This window comes from Lynx canadensis, chromosome D1 (genome assembly GCF_007474595.2).
Source record: "Lynx canadensis isolate LIC74 chromosome D1, mLynCan4.pri.v2, whole genome shotgun sequence".
NCBI classification, from domain to species: Eukaryota; Metazoa; Chordata; class Mammalia; order Carnivora; family Felidae; genus Lynx; species Lynx canadensis.
In genome coordinates this window covers 105,945,906-105,972,971 of record NC_044312.2, presented here as the reverse complement: position 1 = coordinate 105,972,971, position 27,066 = coordinate 105,945,906, and the positions used below count along the sequence as shown (strand labels likewise).

The window sequence follows — 27,066 nt, the reverse complement described above, 5'->3', positions numbered from 1 at the left end:
ACTGCCGAGTCCCATCTTTCAAGGCCCTAATGGGGTCATGAACTCGGATCCCCTGGGAAGACTTTCACATGGGCAGGGCTCGACAAAGTCCTGCCCCCATTCGCGTGGGGCTTCGAGTGGCTTCTGTCCCTCTGAGTGTGGTCCTAGACCAGGGCATCAACAGCAGTGAGAGCCAGTCTCAGGGCCCCCCCCACCCCCATCCCCATCTGCTGGGAAGACAGCACTCAAGGCAGCGAGGGTGCTTCTACATCCAGTTTATACACAGCTCTATACAATATACAGAAACCTTTATATACAGATATATTTATAGAATAAGCTATATTAATTTGTCTCTCCTTTTTACAGCAATATTAGTTTGGATCTTTCATACAGTAAGTACAAAAAGTCATGGGGGGATGGCACGTACAGTGCCTGAGCGTCTGTGGGGCCCAGCTGCTCGCTACCGATTGCATATGGAGGTCACCCAGGCCCCTGGGAGGACAGGCCCGCTCGAGGCTGGGAAAGCTTGTGCTGCAGTCTGGGGGACAGAGGGGGAGTGGGTCTGAGCCTAGCTGGGCTGAGGGGGGTGGCTCAGACCCCCCAAGTGCGGTGTCGGGAGGAGGGGAGAGAGGTGCAGCAGGCCCATCCTGCAGGGGTGCGGTGGGGAGGGGGCGGGTTCGGGGTGGGCTGACCCTGGGGCCTCCAGGGCTGAGTCCGAGCCTGCCCCAGCCCCAAGTCTGTAACCTTTGTGTGGCTGCGGGCTTGGGGGTGGGGGGTCTGTCCCTGATGGCTCAGTCCTGGGCGTGGGTGGGGACCACGCCCCCTTAGAGGTCCCAGGGCCACCCTGGCAGAGGAGGAATTAAAAGGCCAGACACCAAGTCTCTCCCTGCAATTGGCTGAGGTGCTTGTTGGAACTTTACTCTGATTTACGATTTGTTTTTTTGTGTTTTTTTTTTTTTTAAACTCTAAGAGCTACTGATTCCATTTTGTTTCTGCGCTGGGCCCAGGCTATGCCAGCAGCGGGCCTGCAGCGGGGGGTGGGGGGGTGGGGGAGTGTCCTGGAGTCTTGGGAGAGGGTAGGTGTCAGAGAGGGAGGGAGGCCCAGCTCCCAGGTCTCTGTTTCCATCCGTCAGGGTGGGCAGGGGTCCTAGGGCAGTGTCCAGGCCAGTCCCAGCTCTGTGTGGGACCAGGGTCAGGATGCAGGCCCCAGATACGAGTCATCAGGAGATGAGGGTGTGGGGTGGGGGGTCTTGGTCAGGGGAGTGCATCTAGCAGCCCCAGAGAGGCCGTGGGGGGCCAGAGTGGGGGAGTATGCCTCCGAGGAGACGAAGGCACAAGCGGGCAGTCAGCGTCTGGGCACACATCAGTTTTCCAAACCGGGGATCAGAGCAGCAGGTAGGACACATCTGAGACCGAGCCCGTCCTGTGCGCCGCACCCCCCCCCCCCCCGCCCCGGGCACGGGCCCCCATCGCAGTCACTGGCTGTGTTCTTGGCAGGCTGGGAAAGTGGCAGGGCAGGTAGGGTGGGGCGGGGGCCCCAGCAGCCCCTTCCTCAGGAGCGCCACACACTTCATGCACATGCACACACGCGCCACGCCAGCTCGGACCTTCCCCCACTGGGCTTCTGGGGAAAGGCCGGCCTCCACCTCCCTGTGATTCCCCAACCCAGCAGGGAAGGAACCCCCCTCAGGTGTGGGCTGGGGAGGCCTCCAGTAACCCAGGACAGCCCCAGAGCCCCTGGCCGTCCTGCACCTCCTTTAGTCCGGTCCCACAATACCCTGCTCTTGGCCTTGCTTCCTGCCCACAGGACATTGATGGGGGGGTGGGGCAGGGAGTAGGGAAGAAAACCCCGCTGCCAGGAAGGAGCTCAGGCCAGTGAAGAGGGGGGCTGGGGGGGGGTGGAGGCATGTCTGGTTTCAGATCCCAGGGCCCGAGGCTGCCTAGGCGTGGGGGCGAGGTGATATAAAGGAGCTACACGGAGCCCTCAAAGGAAGGGGGATTTGGGTGCCCTCCTTCTTCCCAGGGCACTGACTCTGCAGCCAGGGGTGGTCACACCTGTGCCCTCCACCCTTTGAGTGGCCAGGATCCCTGGGGGTAGAAGGCAAGCCAGGAACTAATGGGCAGACAGGGCAGGCCAGGGTGCCCAGGACCCACTGCCAGAGAGATCGGCATGAGGGGCACGGAGCAGAGAAGCGGCAGTCTTGATCCCACCCTCCTCCAGGCCCCTCCAGGCCCCTCCAGGCTCCATGGCTGCCTTGGGCTCTGTGGAGCCTGGCCTTCCTCCTTTCCCTGCTCAGAACACACGATGGGGGAGAGGGGGGCTTGCAAGCCCAGGAAACATCCCGAGCCCAGCCCAGCGGCTTCTGTAAACATACACAGCACTGCGGGCCACCTTGGTGTGGGGTCACCCCAGGGGGCTGGCCAGCAGGCACCAGATCTGGGGGGTGGCCAGGGCAGATGCCAGCCTGGACCACAGACGTGAATATGTGGGGAGAGGGCTGCTCTCCATCTGGGCCCTGGGAGAGCAGCCAGAGGGCAGTGATGGGGAGTCAGCATGCCCACTGCCGGTCCTGGAATAGGGGGTGCCGGGATGCCCTGTGGGGGACAGGCAGGCCGAGAGGGCAGAGCGCTGCCCTGCCCACCGGGCCGGCTGCCCCAGGCTCCCCCCTGCATCACACCCCTCCCCAATCTGGAGGACCCAGATCCCAGCCGCCTGGCGGTCCTAAGCTGAGGTAGGGACGTGGACCCCCAGCTCAGCAGCAGTGCCCCGTGCCTGAGGCTAAACCGGCCCCTGGGGGCCTCTCCTCAAAGCGGCCTGGCCCTGGGGGCAGCCACCAGGAGCCCGGGGGGCCACCTACTCTGGCCTGGGCCTCAGCCGGCAGCCACGCCTGGGGTGCTAGCGAGCCGAGATGACCAGGTCGTCCTGCTTGGCGGGGCTGGCCCCTCGGCCGGTGGGGGTAGAAGTCCGGATCTTGTCCACTGCCAGACACTCCTGGCTGCTGAGACCCGTGGGCGACAGGTCCATGGGCTCCCCCGAGGAGCTGAGCGGGAAAGAGGGCGAGAGTGAGATGCCCGAGGAGGGGTCGGCCGAGCCGGCAAACAGCCTCGGGGGCTTGGGCACCAGGTTGGGCTCGAACTGGGCTCGGAGCAGGATCTCTTGCTGGCTGGGGGACTTGGGGCCCTCGGCGTAGTCGCTGGTGGGGCTCTCGGGCACCACCATGCAGTAGAGGTCCTGGAAGGAGCTGCTCTTACTGTCCAGGTTGAAGAGGCTGTCGATGAACTCGGCGAACTCCAGCACCTGAGGGCTGGGCGAGTCCCCCAGGCGCCCGTTGTGCAGCGAGAGCTCGGCCCCCGGGGCCACCCCGCCGCCGTCGCCGCCCCCCTCCTCCTCCTCGTTGGCCGCCGCGCTGGGGGGCCGCTCCGGGGTGACGCCCCCGCTGCCCAGGGCCGCCTCCAGGGGCTGCGTGTCCTGGGAGTGCTTGGACAGGCTGTCGGCCGCCAGCAGCTCGGTGCGCGAGCTCAGGGACGGGTTCTCCTCCGGGATGGCGGGGTCGATGTAGAAGAGGTGGCCCTCGTCGCGCTCCAGCACGGCGTGGAGGCTGGGTGAGCCGCGGATGCTGCGGAAGCCTGACGAGCGGCGCGAGTCGAAGCTGTACAGCGACTCGGTGTCTGAGAGGCTCTCCATGGTGGCCAGCGGCGCCCGCCGGGCCTGCAGCTCCGCCGCCAGCCGCTCCTGGGTGGACAGCAGCAGCAGCTCCACGGGGTCCTGGCGGGCCGCTGCGGCCGCGGCCACCGGGGACAGCAGCCGCCCCTCGGAGAAGCCCTCCAGGCTCACCTCGGACTGGGACTTGCTCCTACAGAGGGGAGGGCGGGGCAGGGAGGGGCGTGAGAGTCAGGAGGGGCAGAGACTCCTCCCACTCGCTCCGGGCGGGAGGGAACTCGGGGAGGAGAAGAGGGGAAAGTCAATTTCGCGGTTGTTGAACGGCCCGGGGCAGGGACGCTTATTTTTTTTCTTTTTAAGTTCTTTTTTATTTATTTCTTAAAAGGGCTTTTTAAAAGTTTATTTTGAGAGCGAGCGAGAGAGCGCACAAGGAGGTGAGGGGCAGAAGGAAGGAGAGACAGAATCCCAAGCAAGGAGCCGTATGTGGGGCTTAAACTCAAGAACCGAACCGCGAGATCATGACCTGAGCCTTGATCAAGAGTCCGACCCTTAACCTACTGAGCCGCCCAGGCGCCCCAGGGACCCTTACTTACTTATTTATTTATGTTCATTTATTTTGACAGAGCGAGTGAGCAGGGGCAGGGCAGGGGGAGAGAGAGAGAGAGACAGAGAAGAGGAGACAGAGGATCCGAAGCAGGCTCCACACTGTCAGCTCAGGGCCTGATGTGGGCCTTGAACTCACAAACCGTGAGATCATGACCCGAGCCGAAATCAAGAGTCTGAGGCTTAACCGACTGAAACACCCAGGCGCCCCAGGGACCGTTGTTTTTTAAAAACAACTCCTGTTTGGCTAATGCTGTGGGTAGGGAGCCCTGAAGGCCTAAGGCCCCTGCTGGGAGCACTGCTGGGGCACCTTGTACCTGTGGGTAGCCTGAGACTCAGAGAGACTGGCTGCCCCAGGTCACTCATGAGGCAATGGTGGGAGGGGGAAGAGGGAAGGGGGGAGGGGAAAGGGGGAAGCGGGGAGGGGGAAGGGGGAAGGGGTAAGAGCACTGCTCAGAGCTGCCCCCACAGGTTCTCAGACCCTCAGCACCAGCACCACCCTTCCCCACCCCCCTATCTCCCCCCACCTCTCCCAGGACTGTGATCACTTTCTTCCTCACACTGGGGTTCCTCCAGCCTCTGCCACGGGTTGGAGCCCTCTGCGGAAGGGACCGGACCGGGCAGTGGGGGGGCGGGGGGGGGGGGGTGATGCAGCTGCTGCTGCGAGGGGACACTGGCTCCCTCATGTGGTCATGTAGTTGTCACGGGAAATGCACAAATGGGAGAGCGAGAGACGTCCAGGTGTACCCGCCAAGGGCCAGGAAGCAGCGACCACCCTTCTGAGCAGCCTCCTGGCCAAATCTGTAACCTGGGCGGGCAGGGTCCCAGAGAGCCAGGAAGACTCCCACCCGCCAGGAGCCACCGTGTAAGAGCCACCCCCTGGTAAGAGTGTGCGTGAATACGGAGTGTGGGTGGGCCTGGGAGCATGCATGCACGGCTCTGGGTTCTGTGTACGGCAGGCACACCAAGCGTCTGTATGTCAGCTACCCCAAACGTGTCTCCGTGGTTCAGTCTGGGCACAGGTGCACTCACGCATTCACGTGCACGGCTGCCGGTCCTGGCGTGGGCTCTCTGTGCACTTAGAGCTATTTGTGAACACGTATGCACACGTGTCCGCTTCAACACAAACACGTATGTGTGCACGTATGTAAGTGCGTGGGTATCCATCTTTTTGGGACCAGATGGCCACGAGCGAACCTGTGTGCTTGTGGCCGTGTGTCTGTGCGGCCCTAGACGGCCACTATCCCACGCGGGCTTCAGTGATGGCAGGCGCGGGGGCAGTGGGAGCTGATCGGGAGACCCTGAGCAGAGGGGATCGAGATGGAGTTCTCCTGTGCACGTGCGCAGAGCTCCGTGAACACGTGGGCCCAGTACGTGCACAGAGTACAGACGCGCACAGACATTCGTGCTCTGGGATACACTGTGGCACCTGTAGCGGCCTCTGGGGTGGGCTGGGACTGGGCGCCTGGGGCTCACCTGACGCTGCTATTTCGGTGGTCTGAGGTGGGCAGCTCTAGGGCGAGGCCGGCGGGCACGGGTGGCCCTGTGGGCAGCGGCTGCTGCTGGAAGATCAGCTCGGGAGTCAGGTCCACCTCAGTGGGGCTCACCATGACCTTAGCAGCAGAGAGCAGGGCCGTCTTTCCCTTGTTGTAGTTCTCCAGCACCTGGGGACGGGTCGGGCAAGCTGGTGGTGGTGGTGGTGGTGGTGGTGGTGGTGGCGGAGGAGTGACAATCACATGGGGGGGGGGGCGGGGCGGGGCAGCAGGCCAGGCTTCTCAGGCCAGAACCACGTGGGGTGAGCCGGGCCCCGCTCCTGTCCCCCCACCCCAGGTCCCTTCCCCACCAGGAAGGCCTGCCCCACAGATGAGCCAGGCTGGGGTTTCCCTTCCCTATGGTCAGCCTTTCCACGGTCAGGTGATGGCTGAGGGTGCCCGTGGGTGGTGGTGCACCTGTCAAGTGCCAGGTGGCCTCCAGGCCCTCTAAGCTCAGCCCGCCTCGGGGACAGGTCCCTGGGAATCTCCTAAGCTCTCCACTACGGGGCCACGTGGCGATGTGGACCGCGGAGGCGTGGGGGCCAGAACACGAGCTCTGGTTCACTCCTCTGAGAGTCCGCACCCTTGCTCATAACAGGGGGACGGAGACAGGCCAGCAAAGTGCTGTGGGTGCTGAGGTGATGTCACTGCCCGGGGCCGCGCAGGGTCTCTCACCTTGTTGAGCCCCTCCATGACCACATAGGGGAGGTGCTCATGCAGCATGGCCGGCGAGATGATCACCTCGTTGAAGGCCTTGTTGTCGCCCCAGATGGCAAAGTATGTGGGCTCCTCCTGCTCACAGCAGCTGGGGACACAGGCGCCGGAGGAAAGCTGAGTGGGGGCTGACTCCCTGGCCGAGGCCCCCAGGTTCCTGGGCCCCCTGCTCTCGCCTCACCCTGAGCCCCCACCCCACCCCCACCCCCACCCCAGCCAGGAACCGTTTGTGCCAAATGGGCCTCAGCCGCTGTCCCTACACAGCCTACTACCCGCTCGTGGCCTGGGTCACACCTGCCCCAATCCTGGGCAGGAGGGGTCGCTGGGAAGGAGGATCCAGGCCTGACCCTCTGAGAGCACGAAGTAAGAGAGGTCGATGTGTAGCTTGTCCACCTTCGTGCTCCCACCCCCGCCCCGCCCCTGTCACAACCACTGCCGTCTAATCCCGGAGGGGATGCCAAGTGACACCTGAGGTGTGAGCTGGCCGGTGCCTCAGGGTGACCCCTCCAGGGCTTCCGCTTTTACATGGCCCCTAAGTGGGAAGAGCTACTCAGGAACAAAGTCTGAGACGGCCGAGGGAGGAGCCTGGAGTCCCGCTCTGGACTTTTCTTCCATTCCCAGCGCCCCAGGATAGGGCAACCCCTGCCGTGAGCGTCCCGGGCCAGTGTCTCCCAGCCTCTGCCCACCACCCCCGCCCCGTCCTGTTCCGAGGGGTAACAAAGCAAGGCCAGCCCGGTCCCCCACCCCCCCTGGCCGCTGCCTCCCCCCAGCTGACCAGGGTCGCGGGCAGCACCCTACCAGCACTGCTCTGCTGGGTGGTTGTGGACCACGTGGATGATGCGGCCGGGTGGGTAGAGAGGGGTGCTGGCTGACAGGGCGATGGTCAGGTCGCTGGGGTGGGTCCAGAGCCGCGTGCTGGCCAGCGTGGCCACCTCCACCTCCTCAGGCAGCTCCGACTTGGGGATACATTTGGTGGCCCCCACGATAATTCGCCACTGTGCGGGGCAGGGGGGAGATGGGGAGAGTGCTGAGCAGGGCTGGCTGGGTGGGCAGGGGCAGAAGCGTCCTCAGAAGGAGGGCCCTTGGTGACAGGTGGGAGCTGGGATGGCCATGGGTGGAGGGAAGGACAGTGCCCACCTAAGGACGCAGTGGCCGAGGCATATGGTGGCCAGGATGGCCAAACAGATGCCAAGGGCAGATGATATGACACTGTTGAATGTCAGGGCTGGGAAGGGGCTGGAAGAGCAGTCAACCCCTTATCTGGAGGATGGGGAAACAGCCCAGCAAAGGGAAGGGACTTGCTCTAGGTCATTTCCTGAGTCAGAGACAGAACAGAACCCGAAGTTCATCACAGTTGCACCTACCAGGCCTGGGCACGTCTGGATTGGCTCCCAGCTACCTGCCTCCTGGGCCTGACAAGGGCACAGGCCTGGGTCTGATAGGAACAGCTCTACCTTCCAGAACCAGGCTCCTCCAGGCAGACATGGCCCCCTAAGGCTTTGCTGCCCTGCCCACCTTTGCCACCTGGTGCCTGACCCAGGGCCCTGCCTGCCGGAGGGTCATGGGCACCAAGGTTGGGAACAGGCCAAATTGGGCAGAGATGGTTAATGGGGTGGGGGCCGGCCTGGGGGTCACAGGGGACAAGCTGGTGCAGGTCAGCCCCTGCCTGCCTGTCTCCGGGTACCTGGCCACAGCACCCACCCCTGCCTGGCATGCTGAGGCCGGCTTGCCACAGGAGGAGCCCCCCAGTGTCCTCCTCCGAGACCTGATGAGGTATTAGGAAGGGCTGATCCTCTCCTTAGCCACAGCGGACATCAGAACAAAGTGCACCCAGATCCCCTCCGGCGGTGGCAGCCCGGCTCATGGAGCCTGGGGAGCCGCAGCGGGCTTGGCAGGGGGCTTCCTGTCGCAAAGTCGAAGCACCGGGCTTCGGGCCTGCTTTTTCTTGACTTTAGGAAGCTCTGGGTGATGGGGACTCAGGAGCCCTTGGTTCCCTTCCTGACTCAGTTACAGCTTGTGTAAGCAACAGCAAGTCCCCTGCCCACTCTGGGCCTCAGCCTCGGTTTCCCCCTCTGTACAAGGAGCAGGGAGACGTGGTGAGCTTGGAGGTCTGAGAGTTTGAGGGCCTGGGGTTCCCATGACATCAGCCACACACAGCCTGGCCTCCCATGGCTGGGGCCTCTTGTGCTTTGTGCCAAGGGACAGGCAGGGCACAGGACAGGTGAGGTGCCCGGGGCCCAGCGTGCCCTGGCAGGAGGGAGGGGCGGGGGCTCACTTTAGGCTTCGTGCTTCGCTGCAGGACATCCAGGAGCTGTCTGCGGAAGCCTTCCAGCTGGGAGAGGCCGATCCTGGGGAAGGAGGCAAGACGGCTGTCAGCCTGGCCTGGCCAGGGCCCGGGAGAGGTGTGGGGTGTGGGGGCAGAGCGGGCAGGCACATGGCAGCCACAGAAACAGACCACGCCATCAGGATCACAGGGTGGGAGGGGTGGACAGGCAGGCGGGAGTCAGCAGCTCGGCAGGGCCGAGCCAGGGAAGGGAGGTCAGGCAGGGTGGGGCCACCCATCCTCCGGCTCTGGGGGCTCTGGGATTCCCCCCGGGGAGATGGGAATCCCCCGGGGAGGGAGGAACAGTCGACCGGGATCGGGACCGTGGAGAGAGGGCATAACTTGTGACTTGCGACTCGCCTGGGGACAAGGTCTTTGCCCAGAACCACAGCTGTCACAAATTCCTTGGAGTATTCCATGGCGTCCTCGCTGCAAAGGAAGCCAGGGGGTGCTAAGGCAGGGGTGGTGAGCGGGCCCCGCTCCGGCACTCCTGGGGTCAGTTTTTGATTCAAGGCCCTCCGGGGAGCTCACGGGTGCCAGGCCAGGCCGCCTGCTGCCTGTCGCACCTTTCCTGCCAGTGAGGCTTTGCCGGGCGTGGATCCTGGGGTCTGCCTGGCATCTGACGCAGCAAACCACCCCCCCCCCCCCCCCGCGCTTAGCGGGCCATTCCCAGGCCCCCGTGTGACCAGAAGCCAGACTGCCCGGGGCCAGCTCCCAAGTCTTTAGCCCCCACCAACCCAAGCCAACTCTGAGGCCCCAGGCTGCTCACCTCAGCAGGCCCCCTGGTGGGGAGTAGGCAAAGCACTTGAGGGTAGGGTACTGGGGGCGCAGAAGGAAGGAGAGGATGGCAGCCGTGCCTGCACCCAGGGAGTGGCCCACCACAATCAGGCCGTAGTGTTTGGTTCCGCGGCCCTGAAAACCGAGAGAAACCTGAGAGCCCTGCCCCGCTGACTGTCTGGACTAGCTGAAACCAGGGAGGCGGATGGGTCTTCCCAGAGTCCCGGGATCGTGTCCGTGCTGTGCGGCTGCCGGGGCAGAGAGAGAGGGCCAAGCTAGACTCACACAGAGCAACTTGTTGGGGGGACTCTTCTAACAAACTCCTACTCATCCTTCCAAACCTTGCTCAGAGTACCTCCTTGGAGAAGCCCTTTCTGATTTCCCAGGAGAGGCTGACTTCCTCCTAGACGCTGCATCTACACCTGTGGCAGACCTTCATACATGGTGACCATACTCTGGTGTAACAGCGTACGTTCTGTAAAGATCATACTCTGTTATAATCGCTTGTTCACCTGCCCTTGTTTCTGTGCCCCAAACACTAGACTGGGCTCTCCGGGGACCAGGGACGGCTTGGCTTTGGGAAGAGCAGTTGGCAGCACCTCGGGAGATCACCCCGACCAGAGTGACCCCCTTTGGATCGGCTCTGCAACGATTTTCCATCGCCTGCTCTAGATTCTGAAGCCCCTGGCCCGAACCATCTTCGGGCCTCCAGTGCCTGGCGTGGAACAGGTGCTCACAACGGGGTGGGGCTGAGCAGGGGAGCCCAAGAAATGCTGGTGCAAAAGAGGAAGGCGTCAGAGCAGGTGGGAGGGACTGAGCAAGTGAGGAGGGGGCCGGGAGCCAGGCATCAAAGGAGGCTGTAGGAGCCTGGCCTGCTGGGGAGGCGCCACCGTTCAACGCATCCTGCCCCCAGTGTGGCCCTCGGGGAGGCAGGGCCAGCGTGGCCAGGGCTCGCTGGCAGGGAAAGTGCCTCACCAGGTCTCGCCCAAAGGCCTGGGACAGGACCATCTCCTGCTCCAGCTTCTTCTTGATATACTCAGCCGACAGGACCATTCCCTGGGTAAGGAGGAACAGAGGTGGGTGTCACGGGCAGGGAGGGAGGGAGGTCTTTTAGAGACCAGTAAAAACCAGTGGCTGGAAGCTCACTAACCCTGTCCCGTTTCCCCTTTGGCCCTCCTGACCCCTGGCTGTGGGGCCTGGTGGATACTTTCTCACATCAGTCCCAGCTCACAGATGACAAAACTGAGGCTCAGAAGAGTGGCATGTCTGTCTACCAGAAACCAGTGGTTTGGCGGAGGACGAGCCCCAGGAGGCTGCCAGTGAGGGAGGGGAGAGAGCGTCTGAGGGCGAGGGAGAGACCCCCTGGGTCCTGTGCTGCCAGGAGGCCAAGTAGGGTGAGGTGCTGCCTCCTCAGGCTTTTCTGGGACAGGATCTGGGCCAGGTAGGACCGTGGGGGTCCTGGTGGGTGGGCCACAGTGAACTTCTAGATGAATCTGCACCTCAGGGGGGTGATGGGGGGGTGGCGCAAGCAGGGAGGCCCCCCACCGCAGCAACAAGACAGGTCTGTGTGCCAGCAGGGTTGGAGAGAAGGCAAGGGGCCCGGAACGGGGCGTACCTTGTGTCCCAGCCAGGTGCCGTGGTGCCCCTCCACAGGGAGGCGCTCAGCGTCACCAGTGAGGTCTGTCAGCGCATCCTTGTGGAAAGAGAGGACGGGTGAGGGGTGGGGTGAGGGGTGAGGATGACAGGCACCCCTCGGGGGCTGTGAGGGTGTCCACAGGGGCGGGCTGGGAGCCACAGGCAGCATACCTTAGGGGAAAGGGTTCCCCGGATACTGATCACCACCTTCTTCTTGTCATGGTCCACTGCCACGTAGAAGGGGGTCTCATAGACCTAGGATAAGGGGGTTCATGAGCCGAATGGCCTTGGGATGGGGGCTAGACCTGGGGAATGAGTGACCTGAGCAGGTCTTCCTGCTACAGAATCGGCTCCCCTGGCCGCTGGGCCCCACAGGGCTGGCGGGGGCTCCCTCCCCACCCAGCACACAGCCCGCCCTGCCCTCCAGGCTCCCCTCCAGCTCAGACAGCCTGAGAGCAGCCGTCCTGCCTGCAGGGTCTAGAAGGACCGCTGCCCCCTCCCCAGGCCCTCACTGCTTATTCCCTTGATCCCTTCCCCCAAAAGGCTGGCCGAGAAGCCCCAGTGTTGGGGGTGGGGGTGGGGACCACCTCCCAGCCCCAGAGGGAGTGCGGGCCTGGCCGGGCGGCCCCTCACCGCGTCGTGGCAGGACGTGTACACGATATCCACAGCGGTCATGTTCTCGTCCAGGAAGTGGCGCCGGATGGCAATGGCGTTGCAGCCACAGCAGTTGTCTTCCTCGATGGTGACTCCCGGGGCGAAGCGGGGCCGCGCAGGGCACAGGCAGCACCTGGCGAGGTGGCAGAGGGCTCAGAGACCCGGGAGAGCCATTCTCTCTGCCGTCCTCCCTGGAACCTCCCTCGCAAGTCCCAGGGTCCTCAGCCTACTTGGCCTCCTGGCAGCATGGGACCGGGTGGGTCTCTCCCTCGCCCTCGACGCTCTCTCCCCCTCACCCCTGGACTGCTCCTCCCTCACTGGCAGCCTCCTGGGGCTCGTCCTCCGCCAGAGCAACGATCTTCCCGCCTTCTCGCTCACCACACCTGCTCCTGCTCTCCGGCACGGAACACCTCCTCCGAGCTACCGAACCGCCCGCCCTGCTCCCGGCCTCCAGACGCCCCCATCCAACCATGCCAGGTCCCAGTCCCCGATGGTCCACCCCCGCGTGCTCCCTGAATCCCCCACACCCAGCTGCTCTGTGCACGGTCCCAGACTTGGACCTGGCCTCGGGTCCTCCCCCCACCTCTCGTCCCACGGCCTGGCGGTCGGCACATCAGCTCGCCCTGCCTTCAGATTCAGAACGGACTCCAACCACCTTCCCTGGCGCCCACCCTTTCCACCATTATCTCTGGCTTGGAGTGTCGTGGCGGCCTCCCGACCGGTCTCCCTCTTCTACTCTTGTCCTCGGCATTCTCGATCGGAAGCCAGGGTGAGCCTCTGAGACATGAGTCAAGCCACATCATTTCACTGAAAACCTTACAGCGCTGCCCTTTCTTGTCTACTGTCAGAGCTGGAGTCCTTGCAAGGGTCAAGGGCGCTGCCCCATCAGGCCCTGGTTCTCTGGCTTGCTACCTTCGACTTCCCTCCGGCCCCACCGGCCTTCCTGCCTGCCCTCAGATGCACTGGCCATATCTCATGACAGGACTTCTCACTTCCTTCAGACCTCTGCTCAAATGTAGGTCACGGGGACATCCACCCTGGACACCTCATCTAGCACAGCCAGGCCCCTGCCAGCGTTCCCCAGCCTGACGACACATCCGACTTTATTTTTCCCCAAAGCATCAATCTGCTCCAACGGGCTCCGGGTCCCTGTCTGTGTACTGTCTGCACCTCTCCACCAGGCGATGGCTCCACGGGGCAGGCTTTGCTCTGCTTGGTTTACCGCTGTGTCCCCAGCACCAGGCACACGGGGTAGGCATCCCCCTCAACGAGGGGCTGAGTGTCAGAGCCGGGCACCCTGCTAGGGAGTGCAGGGGCTCCTCAGGCCACCAGAGGGAGCCAGCACCCAGCCGACCAGCCCTGGAGCCCGGAGGGGACACAAGAGCGCGGTCTGCCAGCTGTCTTGAGATGACAGCTGGGATTTTATTAAGGAGCCTGAATTTCGGTGATGCTGGGAGGTCTGTCTTCACTCAAGCAGCATCTAAGGGATTGTTACATCCCGATGAGGAGTAGCCTCGCTGAGCGAACTCGGGGTCCGGCTGCATCTCGGAAGCTACCGGGCCTGGGGTGGGCAGCCACCTCAACCCACGCTGGGAGAGGCTCCCACCAACCGTAGGGCCAAGTGGGGGCCGGCCTGGGTCTGGGGGCCAGACTCCTGTTCTCAGGCAGCTGTCTCCTCTCTCTAACCCCGGTCAGCCCATGGCCACCGCAGCGTGGCCTTCAGGGACAGAGACCTGGGCTTGAACCCTTGGCCTTGAGGACCGTCTTCTCTCTCCCTGCAGCACCAGGGAGCTGAAAAACAGCAGCTTCCCTCCTGCCTGCATGTCACCCCGAGTGCCCGGCCTGCCAGTGACTCCCTGGCTTCCGAAATACCTCATATGCAGGTGGGACAGACACCGCCTGCACAAATGACGCCCCCCCCCCTGCCCGTGAGTGACGGCGCAGGGCCTGTCAGAGCCCAGGTCCCGGGACTCCTGGCCTGGTGCTCATTTCAAGAAGCTTCTTAGGCAGCGGCAGGGACTCCCAGGGACACTGGGAGGACCCGCTGTGGGAGGGGGCGTGGGGTGTGTGGTCCGCTCTGTGAGTCACTGGGGGGGGGGGGGAATGGGGAGAACCAGGTCCCCAGGGCCACCCAGCTTTCTGGAAACAAAGGGCACTGCAGGAGAGGTGTGGCCGCCCCAAGGGCAGGGGTGTCACAGACAGAAGCTGCCGCCCAACCTGCCAGCCTTTCGGGACCAGGGAGCCAGGGAGCTGTCCTCCTTCTGTCCGGGCCACACTGAGGGTGGACACACCGAGGACGGGGAAGGGCCCCTCCTGGAGCTGTGCCCTTCTCTGGTCCACTTAGGGAAGCACAGTCCACCGGGCCCCTGAGGCGGGCTGCAGGCAGGCCTGGGGCGGAAAATCCTTTCTTTCAGAGAGGTGGAGCACAGGACAGGAGCAGGAGGGAGCAAGATGTGGGCAGAGGGGAGTGGTTGAGAGAGGTAGAGACAGACACGGCAGGGGAAGGGAACCAGCAGTGCCAGAGGCTGGACAGCTATCGTTGAATCCTCTCAAAAGAGCTCCAGCATCCCCATTACACAGATAAAGAAACCCGAGCCTTGCAGAGGTAGGGGGGCCGACTCGCCCAAGGCTGCAGGTGACAAAATCTGGATTCAGAGCAGATTTTGGAATCTGCGTGATTCCAAAGCCCATGCTCTTCCCTGCCTGGGGATAATGCGCGACTAGAAAGGTCGAGGCCCACAGGCGGGGTGGAGGAGAGGAAGGGCGGGTTGCAGACCACAGGGGAGGTGGGGGCAGGGCAGCAGGCACAGTCTGTTCAGGGAGAGCGTCCCACAGGCTGGCCCAGCCGCGGGACCTCGGCTCCTCCGCACACACTGGCCGGCCAGAAGGACAGGACGGGGTACTCACGAGCAGGACCGAGCCAGCTGGCAGAGGCCACAGGCAGGCTTCCGCATCAGGTACATGGGCCACCCGTAGGCGGCGAGAGCGAATAGCATGTAGTAGCAGACCTCTTTGTAGCGGAGCATCTCTTGCTGGAAGAGAGGAAGCGGAGTCAGTCACCCCTTGCCCTTTCCGCCTGCAGCCTCTGGGCCCAAGGGCTCCCCAGGAAGGAGGAGGGAGCGGTCCTGCCAGCCTCCCCGGGGGCTGTAGGCCCACCCGGCTCCCACCGTGGAGGAGGGACCGCTCCTCTAGATGATAATTGCATTTCCCTAATTATCTCCGTGCAACCAGGGCACGAAGCCTCCTGGGGCCTGTCCTGCTGCTCCAACCTCAGAATTAATGATTTGGGGACAGAAAAACACTCGCAGTGCTGGATCGATTTCCTTGCCCGTTTTTTCCGACAAGGGAAGAGAGGGGGAGGTGGGGTGGCATTCACCCCGCCTCGGCAATCAGGCCCGGGAAGGGAGATTTAACCCCGAGAAGCCCTGGGCCCTCCAGCTGGGGGTATCCAGGCCTTGAGCAGCAGGGCTGGCCCTGCAGGCCCTGGGTGACCAGAGAAGCTGTCAGCTGGCCCTCCCGGCCCTCGGGTTCCTGGTCTGCAAATCCAGGGAGACTCCAGTTTGACTCGTCAAGTCACAGGCTCCCAGGGGACGTCTGGAGCAGATTGGGATCTCTCCAGAGAAAGGCGCCAGTTTGAAACCCGGTGTCTGAGGCCAGCGGCTATTGTCATCAGCCTGATGGGCTGGAAGGACACAGGAGGCACAGGTGTCCCAGCAAAGCGGCTTCCAGTGTCCCGGGTGTGCCAGGCACCGGAGGGCCCCTGCACTTAGAGGGAATTAGTCACCTTGTAAAAGTTAAAGAGGGTGATTAGTCATCTTGTGAAGTGAACTAGGTAGCTCCTTAATAAGGGCCCAGAGGCGTAGAACCATCCCTGGGCCAGCCCTGTCTGCTCTTTAGGAATGAGCTGAAGAAAGCAATCATCCTCCCTGGCTCTGGCTGGAGGGCGTGGCACGGGCAGGCTTTGCCAAGCAGCAGGCGGGGACCCCAGCACCTCAAGGCTCTGCTGCCTGCCTCTGCCCCTCCCCCTTCACATGGTGAGAGAGCCCAGGTCCACCCCGGGGAAGCCCGGCTGGGCTGGGCACCTGCCGTGGGTGGGCTGTTTTCAGAGGGGATACGAACACCTACTTTGGGCAGTGGGGACAGACGGAGGCTTTTCTAGGGGATTTAGCTATAAGAGGTAAATCCTTTCTAGTAGGGTCCCGGCTGAGACCTTGCGGGGAACTGGACTCCGGATGGCTCCTCTTCTCCCCACCGGAGTTCTGTGTGGAAGGTGGGCCCAGCACCATTACACACGCAGGGACGGGCTCAGAGGGGATGGGGACGCGCCCAAGGTCACGGCGACAGTGGCGGAGCTGATGCGTCCCTAAGTGGGTTTGCTTCTGAGGCTGCTGGCTGCAGTTTTAGCCCGGGGAGCACAGTGCCCTTGAGGTATGGCGGGGGGCGGGAGGGGGGGCAGGCGGGGGCTCCCCGGCCACAGGACCAGCCCCACCTTTACCTGTGACACACCGGATTTCTAGCCAAGATGCCCGAGGAGAGGTTCTGCTGCTCAAAAAAGCTTGAAACCAGCGGGTTACGTCCTGCTGTCTTTTATGACCACAGCAGCAGTGGCAATAATAAAAGCAGCTCCCCGCCCCCCCACCCCATGAAGCTCTTGATAATCTCAAGAGGCCAGGACCAAACGTTCTGAGTGTGGTTAAGCAGATTCCAGGGTTTCATCCGGAGAACCAGCACGATGGGGGTGGGGGTGGGGGTTCTCGGGATGAAGGGGTGCGTGAACCGAGGTGAGCGGCTGGCCGGAGAGCTGCAGGGGGACTCAGGGAGGAGCAGGTGCAGCCCGCTGTCGGGGCGGCTGGCAGGTGGTCTGCTCAGCTCATCCAGCAGAGGGAGAGGGACCCGGGGCAGGCAGGGTGGGGGGTGCTTCTGACTCACCGAGTTCTTAAGGTCGAGATACTTGGTGTTTCTGGTCACTGGCATCCCAGACAGGAAGGCCAAAATGTCATTGTTCGCCTGTAAAACCAGCGTGTAAAGGCGGCTGGCTGTCCCAGGTCCAGCTGCGTGGCTGAGAAAGGGGGTCCAGGCCCTCCAGGCTCTCACTCTGCCTGCTTCCCAAGGGCCTCAATGCCCCCAAGGGGGCGTGTGGTGGGGAGCTGGCGTCAGAGGGTGACCTCCGGAAACCTGGGGAGTGGCACCGGGACAGCAGGGAGACGCCGGGAGGAGGGCGGGCACTCACCTCGTCCAGCACTGCGTTGCGCTTGGCCCGCTGCCGCTGCCGGAGCAGCACCAGGCCCGCAATGATGTCGGACGGCACGATGTCGAGGTCTCGGAAAAACTCGGCGAAGAGGTAGGCGATTTCCGAGTAGGCATCCTGTGAGGTCCAGGGGGGTGGGAGGCAGGGGCAGGGGAGCGGGAGAGAGGGCGAGAGACCGGGCGTGAATCCCCCAGGGCCGGGGCTCCGCTCTGGGCCCGGTGCAAGCTCGCCCCGGCACCTGCACGGCGCCAGCTGGGCCCAACCCCACGTGGCCCTCTGCAGCCGTGACCCCAGGGGCCCTAGCCTGGGCTCTGGGCCCCGCGGACCTGGCCAGAGCCGTCTGGGACAGCCACCGAACCTCGTCCGTCCTCCACCTCCCGGCCCTCTTCTGTCCTCAGAGCTCCTACGGCACTCACCATCACCGCCTACCACGCACAGATGCCAACGTGAGCCATTTCCTGTTCTTTCCCCAGTCACTAGGAATCAAGGCCTGCTCGGCCCGGCTTGTTCTCCTCCGCCTTTCTCTCTAGCAGAGAAGCCAAAACTGAGCTCCTGGCCGCTGCCTCTCCACGCTAAGTTTCTTCCCACCTCCCACCAGCTGTGACCTCGAACGGCCTCCTAAGGGCTGAGCCTCTGGGGTGTCAGGCCCCCTCCCCCAGCTGCCCACAGCTGCAGGCTCAGGGACCCTCACGATGTGCCTGGAGAAAGGTGCGACTCTGGGCCAGTGCCCCCCCACCCCCACCCCCGGGTTCCCTGTAAGCCCGGTCCTCAAGCCGGCCCGAGCCCGGGCCAGGCGGCCACGCTGCTCGGTGCGCTCAGGGCCTTCCCTGCCTCAGTCGGAGGAGAAGTCTGGAAGCACCTCCCTAACCTCTTAGGGGAGGCTGTGACGGGGACACACTCGTGGCGAGTGGTTCTCTCTTGCCGGGTTTCTTTCACCCTTGAGTGCCTGGCACTTGAAAGGGAAGACAAATCAGGGGTTGCAAACTCAAAGGCCTAATGAGGCCAGACCGAGCCTGCTCCTTCTCAGCCCCCGGCTGACTGCGCCGCGAGCCAGATCTAGAGATGCCACCCGTACGTAAACGCCCTGATTTTCAATGTCGGCACTCAGTTCCAACTTTCAGCAACACAGCAGAGTGATGGAGAGGCACCACCTCCAGGGACGGAGGGGGGTGGGGCTTTCTTATACCCGATTACTCATTCCACAGCTCACCAGGGACTGCTGGTGGGAAGGAGCCACTCGGGCCTCCGGCGGCTTCCATGGAGGGCACTTGCTGTCTGCCTCGGGGAGGAGTGGTCTCCTGACCTCACCGGCTCGGCCACTAACTAGCTGTGGGACGCTGAACAAGTCTGGGCCCTCTGGGCCTCAGCCGCCTGATCTGTAAAACGAGGAGGGGCCACTAAATGGTGTCTAAGGGCCCTGCCAGCACTGGGGTGGGGAGGGGGGGGGAACTCTGCCTCAAGGACCCCGGGGGCCCTACCGCCCCACCAGGGGCCGCCCTCAGCTGACCGGGCCTTTCTTCCGTAGCGCCCGGCACTGACTGGCCTGACACTTCGGCTGCTCCGCGGAGCACAGGGTGTGGAGGCTGACTGGGTGCGACTGGGGCTCAGCACTTGACAGATCCGAAGCATCTCCCAGAGTCACTTGTGTTCCCATGCTGTTCTTTGCTTTCAGGCCACCCTGGTTTTTCAGTACGTCCTCCCCAAACTAGGCTGTAAGTTCCAAAGGGGGTGGATGGAAGGTCTCGAAACCTTTCCGCCCCTGGACAAAGCAGGGGACCGGCTGTTTCGCCTGCTGGAGGGAGTGCGGTCAGCGGATAACAGATCCTCGTGTGAGCAGGCTGTCACCTCGCTCTTGCTTAAAACCCGGCGGCACCCGTCGACCAGCCCCGCCCCGCCTGGCTCTGCCACGGAGTGAGGGCTCCAGAGTGGCTGACAGCAGGATGTGAACCTGACGGGAGAGATTTCCCAGTACTTACTGACTGGGAGTCCTTCGTCCGAGTGCAGCAGAGGAACACTTTGAGCCGGCGCGACCAGCTGGTGGCCTGACCCTCCTCTAAGCGGTGCCTGCAGAGGGGGCAGAGGGGGAGAGTTGGTATGTGTGAGGTCAGGGGATGGGACCGGAAGAGCCTAGGTCCAGATGGGATGGAAACAGGGCAGCCTGTTCCCAGGATCGCAGCAAAGGGCTCCCTGGCAGGAGGTCTAGGAGAGAACAGGCCTGGGCCTGGGGGCTTCAGAGGTGGGAGCCCAAACTGGGGACTGCTCGGGTATCCAACGGTGCAAACTATGAGCCCAGGGAGACAACAGCAGGGTGCTGGGCCTCTCAGCCAAGTCACTGTGAAACCCGGAGCAGACCTGTTGGACAGACTTACTTCCCCTTGGAAAGGATTTCCCTCCCTGTATTTGGGGGGAGTTTAAGGGCCAGATGAGGCTCTGTATTTCTCAATGTATTTCTCAACGCCTTGGCTCTGTTACATAAGAGGGGACAAGGGCCCCCACCTTTCATCTGCATGGCTGGCGCCTGTCTATTCCCGCCACCCTCCCCCACCCCGTCCCAATGTGTCTAGCTGCTCTGATGGGGAGTCAGGGTATCCAGGAGTCTGTACCCAAAGGCAGAGCAACTGGCCAATTATCCACTGGGCCCCTTCCAATTTCTGGGTGCCCAGAAATCGGGGTGTTTTGAGTGTGAATTTAAGAGCACGGACATTAAATATGTCAGTTTCCAGATTGAGCAAGACAGGGCTGGTTTGCTTTTGTGACATGTGCCCTCCCCCTCCCTCCAGCCCCTTCAGATCCTGATGCTTGGTGGTTAATAGGGGTGGCCCCGAATGGCTGCAAGGCTCTTAGTATCCATCAGGAGTGACAGGCCAGGCCCTCCTTGCCGAGCCTGTTGGCTTCTCTCTGCAGCTAGGGGCTGCTTCCTGCAGCCCTGGCTCCATAAGGCAGTGGGCCACAAGGAACAGGGAAAGCCACAGAGCTTTCTAGGGCTAGAGGAGGGGGTTAGGAAAGGGCGTGAAGGATAGAAGGGAATTGCCGCTTCTGGGATCTACCAGCTCTTAAGGGACCTGGGCAGCCTTACGTCATAAACCAACGTCCCACCTGCCAGGGGCTTGATGAAGGGACAGCATGCTGGCAAGCTGGGTTCCCAGAGCATCACATTCTTTAACTCTTTCTAATCTAATGGGCTTTTAAAGGGTATTTCCTGCTGGGCCTCTGGTTGACAGAAAGTGCTGACTATACACTTGACTGCACTACCCCTTAGGTCCACCAGGTGGCAGATGGAGCCAGTGACAGGTTTGGCCTCATGCATCAGTTAGGCTACTGGAGACCCACACCGGCAGAGAGACACTGAATCTGGATAGGAAGTTCATGGACCCAGCACCCCTCTGCCCTGGGGCTCACTAAAGTGAAGGGAGGGAAGACACCCCTGCAAAGATCCAAGGTCAAGGCTCCCAGGGAATAGCGCTGGGAATAATCTGTCTCCCAACCCCTACGAGATTTCACTGGAAGGAGAGAGGGCCCTGACTTCCAGATGCTAAAATAACCTGTCAGTGTCGTTCTCCTGGAAGTGGAGAAAGGGCAGGCAGGCTTGAAAATGTCCTTGTTAAAAAAACTGTTGGCTTTCAGAGCTGAGGGAGGGCCAGCGGAGACCAGCCCGAGTGAGAGGTGGTCATATTAACCAAGCTGCAGCCTAGGCTGCCCTCCCGACCCCTGCGGAGAGCTGGAGAAGACGCAACAGGTTGGAGCCCCGAGCTCTGAGGCCTCTTGCCCCCACAGGGCCAGAAACCACAGGAAAACTTTCTAATTAAACCGACAGCCCCCAACTGCAAAGGCGTTGGCTTCCCTGGGCCCCCAGGGCAATTACCCAGAATCAGAGACGGGAGATTTTTTTTTTCCAGGGCCCCAGGAGCCCAGAAACCAGGTCGGGTGGGGGCGTGGGCTCTGAGCGCGAAAATGGGACGGGGTGGTGGTGGCCCACTGCACCGCCAGGGAAAACGGGCTCCAGGGCCTTGGCTCCGGGACCTGGTATTTTGGGCTGGGAGGTGGCCAGCCCAGGCGCGGGTGTGGCTCTGGCCGTTGAGCCGAGCTGACGTGGAGGGCCTGAGGGGAGCCCAGAGTGGAGGCGCAGGAGGGCGGGGTGGGGAGAGTTCCTGGGGGACCCGCGGCCCTGGCTGAGGGCTCCTGATTCCCCTGCCCTGGAGACGGAGTCGCCACGACCACTCTCATCAGCATGACCTGTGGCAAGTGACCTGCCCTCTCTGGGACTAACTCCTTCTCATCGATAGAATGGGTCTCCTAACAGCACCAGGGTTGGAGAATGACCCAGTGGACTGATGGTGCAAAAGGGGGTCCTCATAGAGCCTGGGTCATAGTAGAGTCACCACGGGGCACCCTGGAAGCCCCCCTCCCCTCTCTTTTTCTTTCAGGAAACAGGAATCACTATGACCCTCGATTCCCTCCCTCATTTTCTCTAACATGGCACAGCTTTCCCCTTTCTTTTAAAGGCTGTGCAAAACTTACCTCCTCCAGGAAGCCTTCCTTGATTAACCTTCTCTAGGTCCCTTAATCATAGAGGCAGCTTAGCCAAGTGGTTAGAAGCAAGGGCCCTAAAGCCAGATCTCCTAAAGCTTGAGCCTAGCTCCATCATATCCTGGCTGTGTCACTCAGGCAAGTCACATAACTTCTGTGTCCTAGCCCTGTCTGCGTTATAGGGGTGACCTCACAGAGCTGCCGTCAGTTAGCACACGTGATGCTTGGTTTGGGTTATGCGTGCTTCGTGCTATTATGACCCTTGTGATTAGCAGCACTGAAGATGGGGGCACCTGGGCGGCTTGGTCACTTAAGTGAGCTTAAGTCGTTTAAATGTCTGGCTCTCAGCTTTGGCTCAGGTCACGGTAGCGCAGTTCGTGAGCTCCAGCCCTGCATTGGGCTCTTGAGCCCTATGTGGGGCCTGCTTGGGCTTCTCTCTCTCCCTCTCTCTGCCCCACCCCTGCACGCATGCACATTCTTGTGCTCTCTCAAAATAAATGAAAACAGAAACAAGAAAAACAAAAAAGCACTGAAAACAAAGGCAATGGTAACAACGGTCCCATTTACTGAGCACGTACCAAGCGTGTGAGCACAGCATTAACCATTTCCCGCTTATTTTATTTAAATCTCACAGCAGCCGTCGGAGGCAGGAGCTGTCATTATTCCCGCTTTACAGACCAAGAAACTGAGGCAGGGAGACGCTAAGACTTTGGCCAATGCCCGTGGCTCACACAGGCGGAGCTGCGGTTTGGGCGGCTCGGGGCCGGCTGTGCCCACCTGTCCTGTCCGCGCACCTGCTAGGGGGCCGCCCGCCCACCCAGCCAACTGACCGGAGGTTGTAGGTCCGGAGGTTGCGCTGCCGCCTCTTGGTGGCTCTTAGCTTGACAAAGGTGCGGCCCGTGGGGTCAAAGACACAGAGGACGGTGATGCAGACGCTGAGGATGACCACCCAGTTGCAGACGACCATCCCTACGGGGCGGCGGTGGGAAACAAGGTGGGGAGGTGCTGGGGGGGACCTCCCTGGCTCGCCAGCTCTGGGGAAAGGGGCGCCGGAGCCTCCCTGTCACCGCCAGGCTCAGAAGCCCGCGGCCCCGGCCTCTGGTCACCTGGTTGTCCCCGAGCCCCCCGAGTCCCCCTGAGCCATGACCCCAAGGCCCACCCTTGGTTCAGAGCGGCCAGCTCTGTGGGTTTCTGGTGAGGCTGCGCCCCCCCGTCCCCCGCACACAACAGGTTCCTCTGAGGCGGGATGGCAGACCGCAGGATAAAGGCCACCGCCATCCTGCCCAGTGTCCTCACGGAAACCCTTTGCCCTGGGAGGTGCCTGAGCTTCCTCTTCTCTAAGCTGACCCTATCCCTTCCAACCCCTGGGGGGGGGGGGGCTGGGTCACATACCGAGGGTGACGTTCTTGGCAGTGAGGTCGTTGCAGGAGGTGTAGTACTGAGTGAGCCAGACGATGCCCACGATGGCATAGATGAACTCGATCACCAGGATGGCTGCAAGGAGAGCAGGGTGCTGGCTGAAGGATGGCCAGGGTGGGCCTGCCAGGGAAGGGCCCCCGGAACCTCCGCCCGGTCCCTCCTGCGGCAGGGCCACCAGCCTCGCGGCAGAGAGGGCCCACGGGGCACGGCGGTCCCGCCGCCGTTCTGTCCTGCCACAGCGTGCCCGCCACCTGTTCCAGCTTAAATGCCCAAGGGCCCCTGAGGTTCCCCCTCAGAGGGTGATCCCCCTGGAAAGGCGGAGGATGAAGTGGCATTTCTCTGTTCTTTCAGGATTTTAGAATTATGCCTGTGAACTCCGGTATCAGGCATATCTTGGGCAAGTTACCTAATTCCCTGGGCCTCCGTTTCCTCATCTGTAAAATGGAGTGATGACGTCTGCGTTACAGGACTGTGGAGAATTAGATGGGAGAGGGTTCACTCACAGAGACTGCTATTTCCCCAGGAGGAGGCTCCGGCACTCGGGGAGGGAGGAAGGGGGAACCCCAGCAGGCTGCTCGGCTGCCCAGGCCGGGGGTGTGGGGACACGGGGCAGCGTTAGAGACCCCGGCTCCACAGGCAGCACCTGCGGCAGCTCAGACTCCAGGCTTTGGAGACAAACAACCTGGGTTCAAACCCCAGCTCTGACACACACACACTAGCCGTGTGACCTTGAAGGGAGCTAATTAACCTCCCCGGGCCCCAGATTCCTCAGCTGTAAAATGAGACCAAAAATGGCTCCTCCCTCACTTAGCAAGGGGAAGGGCTTAGCGCGGTTCACAGAAGCCCCAGAGAAGCGTTCACGAGGAAAGACCGGGAACAGCAGCTGGAACCGAAGCCCAGAAAGAGAACACAGGCCGGCCCCCCAGGGAGCGAATCTGGGCCCCGGAGAGGCTTCTGGGGAAGGGGAGCGCTGCCTGGGGGAGGATTTCAAAGCAGCCGAAGAGACGCACTTGGCCTAGAACAGGGGCCAAAGAACTTTTTTCTGTCAGGGCCAGAGTAAGTATCTTACACTTGTGGGTCCTATTCTCGGTCATGACTACTCAGCTCCGCTAGAGTCATGCAAAAGCAGCCATAGGGAGTGAGCACGTAAACGAATGAGTGTGGCTGGGTTCCAATAAAACTATTTACAAAAACAGACGGCAGGCTGGATGTGGCCCTCAGGCCACCGTCCGCCCACCCCTGGTCCAGAACGTAAGCCCAGTAAGCCTGCTGGCTCGCCGCTGGACCCCGGTGCTGGCCCAGGGCCTGGCCCATCGCGTGTGCCCACCAGATGTTGGCTGGATGAATGACGGGGCGCGAGAGGAGGGTGGAGGTGGGGGTGGTCCGGAGCCGCCCCCACCCGAGGCGGGTGGCCCTTACCCAGGCGCACGTAGAGCACGTACTGCATGGATTCGCGGGGCTCTGTGTAGAGGATGCCCCCGCGCATGCTCAGCCAGATGATGGCCATCTCGGCGATCATGCAGCTCAGCAGGATGCCTAGGTAGCCGCGGCCGTGGTCCACCAGGTTCAGGGAGCAGGCCTCGTTGGGGTTGTAGACCAGGCCGAAGAGCACCACGGACAGGATCACAAACCTGGGGAAACGCGCACGTGAGAGGGGCCAGGCCGTGCGGGCACCTCCCGAGTTCCCTGGCCAGCCAGGACTCAGCGGCTGGAGGGCTTCACGGCTTCAGGCTCAGGAGCACCGTCCTCCTGCTATCTAGTGCCTCTGAGGACACGGGCGGCCGGGAACAGGGAGGCGAGAGCAGGGAGCCCAGCCGCCAGCTGCGGGGGGGGACAGCAGCGGCGGCCCTGCCCAGTCACGGGGCCAGGGCCAGTGGTGGCCAGGCAAGGCCTCTGGGCACCACGTGGGTATGTCCCTAGGTGGTGGGGGTTCCAGACACCAACTCCTAGGAGCTGGGAGCATGACAGGGGCAGCACGGATGGCCAGAAGGCCTTCTTCCAGGCCTGTGGCATGGCCCCGAGACTCACCAGGTGGTGTGCAGGAGGAAGAGGAAGATGGCCGGCAGGACGAGGTCATCACTGCCCACAGACCAGCGCCGCCGGAACACCACGATCCCGGGCATGGCTGGCGGCTCTGCAGAGGCTCAGCGGGCCTGGTGCTCACCTCCTGCAAGGCAGCAGAGGACCCTGTGGCTGCCTGGGCTGCTGTGGCATACTCCTCGGCCAGGCGTGGCCGGCACGCGAGCATCTCTCCCAGGCCCCACGGCCCACGGGCTTCCAGGCCATCGGAAATGCTGATCCATCGCGGGGCAGGACCTACCTCCGGCCCTATTCACACCCCCAGAGCCAATATAAAGGACCTCAGCAGCTAGACGCTGGCTTTGGCCTTATGCCTGAGGACTCTCCTGTCCCCGAGACTGGCGCGGGCCCTTCGGGACCGGCTCTCCCTGGGGTCACCGCAACAGTAACTTCCCAGATCCGCTAAAGACCTGGGCTCACCCCCTGCCTCTCCCTACGTGGGATCAGGGAAGCCCCCAGCTCCCCTGTTGCCTTTTTTCCAGATCTGGCCAGTGCGTGCAGTCCTTGGGGTGGGATGGGGGCTTCTCAGCCCAAAACAAACAAGCAGAAGGCTGAAGACCTTGGGGAAGGTGGGGGTAAGGGCGTACATGGGCGGAGCGTAAAGGCGGGAGGGCGCCCAGCACACAGTAGGTGCTCAGCAAGGAGCTGTTGAATGAGCTCTTCAGTTTCTTGCTTTGCTGGACCCCTGGGAGTGTGCTCTGTGACTTGATTTTACACTCATCAGGCAGAATGCCTAACCACAGCTATGCCCCTTGGTAGGGAAGGGCACAGTTGGGATCCGGGGTCAGGAGCATGATGGGGGCCATCCAGCCCCTCTACTCGAAGGGTAGTGACTGGGCCCTGCAGGGCACCCTGTCCTCCTGGCACCCACACCTTCCATGCCCACGCTGAGCCGCGCAACCTTTGCTGCCCAGTTCAAAACTCTCCGAAGCCGCTGAGTTCAAATTCGCCACAGGCAAGCTCAGGGAGGAGTGCCCAAGAATCCAGGGACCCCCACTCCCTAGAGCCCCAGGAGCAAGGGTAGTGCTGCAGGCCAGGAGGCTCCCCACAGGGGGGTCGTTCGGGGAGATGCTGGTGAGGGGCTCCAGGGTAGCCCTGTGCTGAACTGTGCAGAGGACTCCCTGCCGTAGGGGGGGTGGGCGCCCCCGCTGGTGGGCACCTGCCCCCAGGCCCAGAGGCTTACATGGCACCTGGTCCAGAGGCGGGCAGCAAGTCCTCCTCCTCTCCCCGGTGACGGCTCCGGGGAAAGCGAGTGTCCTCGGAGACCAGCATCACTCGGGAAGCAAGTGACCAGGTATCCCCCGGCCGGTGGGCACGGCCCTCAGGCTGGATGAGGGGACATGGGGCCGGGGGGCCAGCCGGCATGTCCAAACCAGCCCGTCTCTCTCTCTCCCCCTGGTGCAGCCACTTCAGCCGCTGCCAGGCTGTTCCCCGCGAGCTGGCGGCCCGGCGGGCGGGCGGGCTAGCCTGTCGGGGTCGTGCCTACTCCTCCCCCCTCAGGAAGTGACATCATCCCACTCTCTCCAAGGAGGAGTCAGAGCGCGGATTCTGGGAAGTGGGGAGAAGGATGAAGAGCCCGGGAGCCGCGTGGTGGGGTGGGGTGGCCGGGGGTGGAGGGCCGGGGCTCCATCCGGTGGGTCCCAGGAGGGGCTGGGGCCGGCCAGCGCTGCCAACAGCTGGTGTTTCAGCTGCGGGTCTCCCCAGCCCCTCCCGTCTCCAGGTGGCGCAGGGGGCCAGCTGGGTCCCAGCAGGTGCTGCAGTTCCCATCCCCTCTAAGCGCTACTCCGCCCAGACCCCTGCGGTGGCGGGAGGAAGGGGTGTGCCGTCCCAGGGGGGGCTGGAGGGTCCTGCCTCTGCCAGCCACCCACCCATCGTGTTCTCGGGGGGGGGGGGTTGCCCTGCAGAGGGCCCTCCC

General features: G+C 62.7%; 1 protein-coding gene across 1 annotated transcript in view; it reads right to left on the bottom strand.

The window, feature by feature from the left end:
• Positions 1–238: 238 nt before the first annotated feature.
• DAGLA (diacylglycerol lipase alpha) overlaps positions 239–27,066 on the bottom strand; it is a 63,985-nt gene continuing 37,157 nt past the window's right edge. Inside the window, exons 2-20 of the mRNA XM_030333238.1 lie at positions 25,101–25,239; positions 24,492–24,703; positions 23,046–23,147; positions 22,484–22,622; positions 19,103–19,190; positions 17,109–17,243; positions 16,808–16,885; positions 14,786–14,910; positions 11,858–12,011; positions 11,396–11,479; positions 11,205–11,282; positions 10,565–10,645; positions 9,582–9,724; positions 9,173–9,241; positions 8,765–8,837; positions 7,288–7,484; positions 6,451–6,580; positions 5,720–5,907; positions 239–3,833 (exon numbers count right to left, since the gene is read on the bottom strand). Coding sequence (XP_030189098.1) covers positions 2,876–3,833; positions 5,720–5,907; positions 6,451–6,580; positions 7,288–7,484; positions 8,765–8,837; positions 9,173–9,241; positions 9,582–9,724; positions 10,565–10,645; positions 11,205–11,282; positions 11,396–11,479; positions 11,858–12,011; positions 14,786–14,910; positions 16,808–16,885; positions 17,109–17,243; positions 19,103–19,190; positions 22,484–22,622; positions 23,046–23,147; positions 24,492–24,703; positions 25,101–25,195 — 3,129 coding nt within the window. The 5' untranslated portion in view covers positions 25,196–25,239 and the 3' untranslated portion in view covers positions 239–2,875. The remainder of the gene's footprint in view (positions 3,834–5,719; positions 5,908–6,450; positions 6,581–7,287; positions 7,485–8,764; positions 8,838–9,172; positions 9,242–9,581; positions 9,725–10,564; positions 10,646–11,204; positions 11,283–11,395; positions 11,480–11,857; positions 12,012–14,785; positions 14,911–16,807; positions 16,886–17,108; positions 17,244–19,102; positions 19,191–22,483; positions 22,623–23,045; positions 23,148–24,491; positions 24,704–25,100; positions 25,240–27,066) is intronic.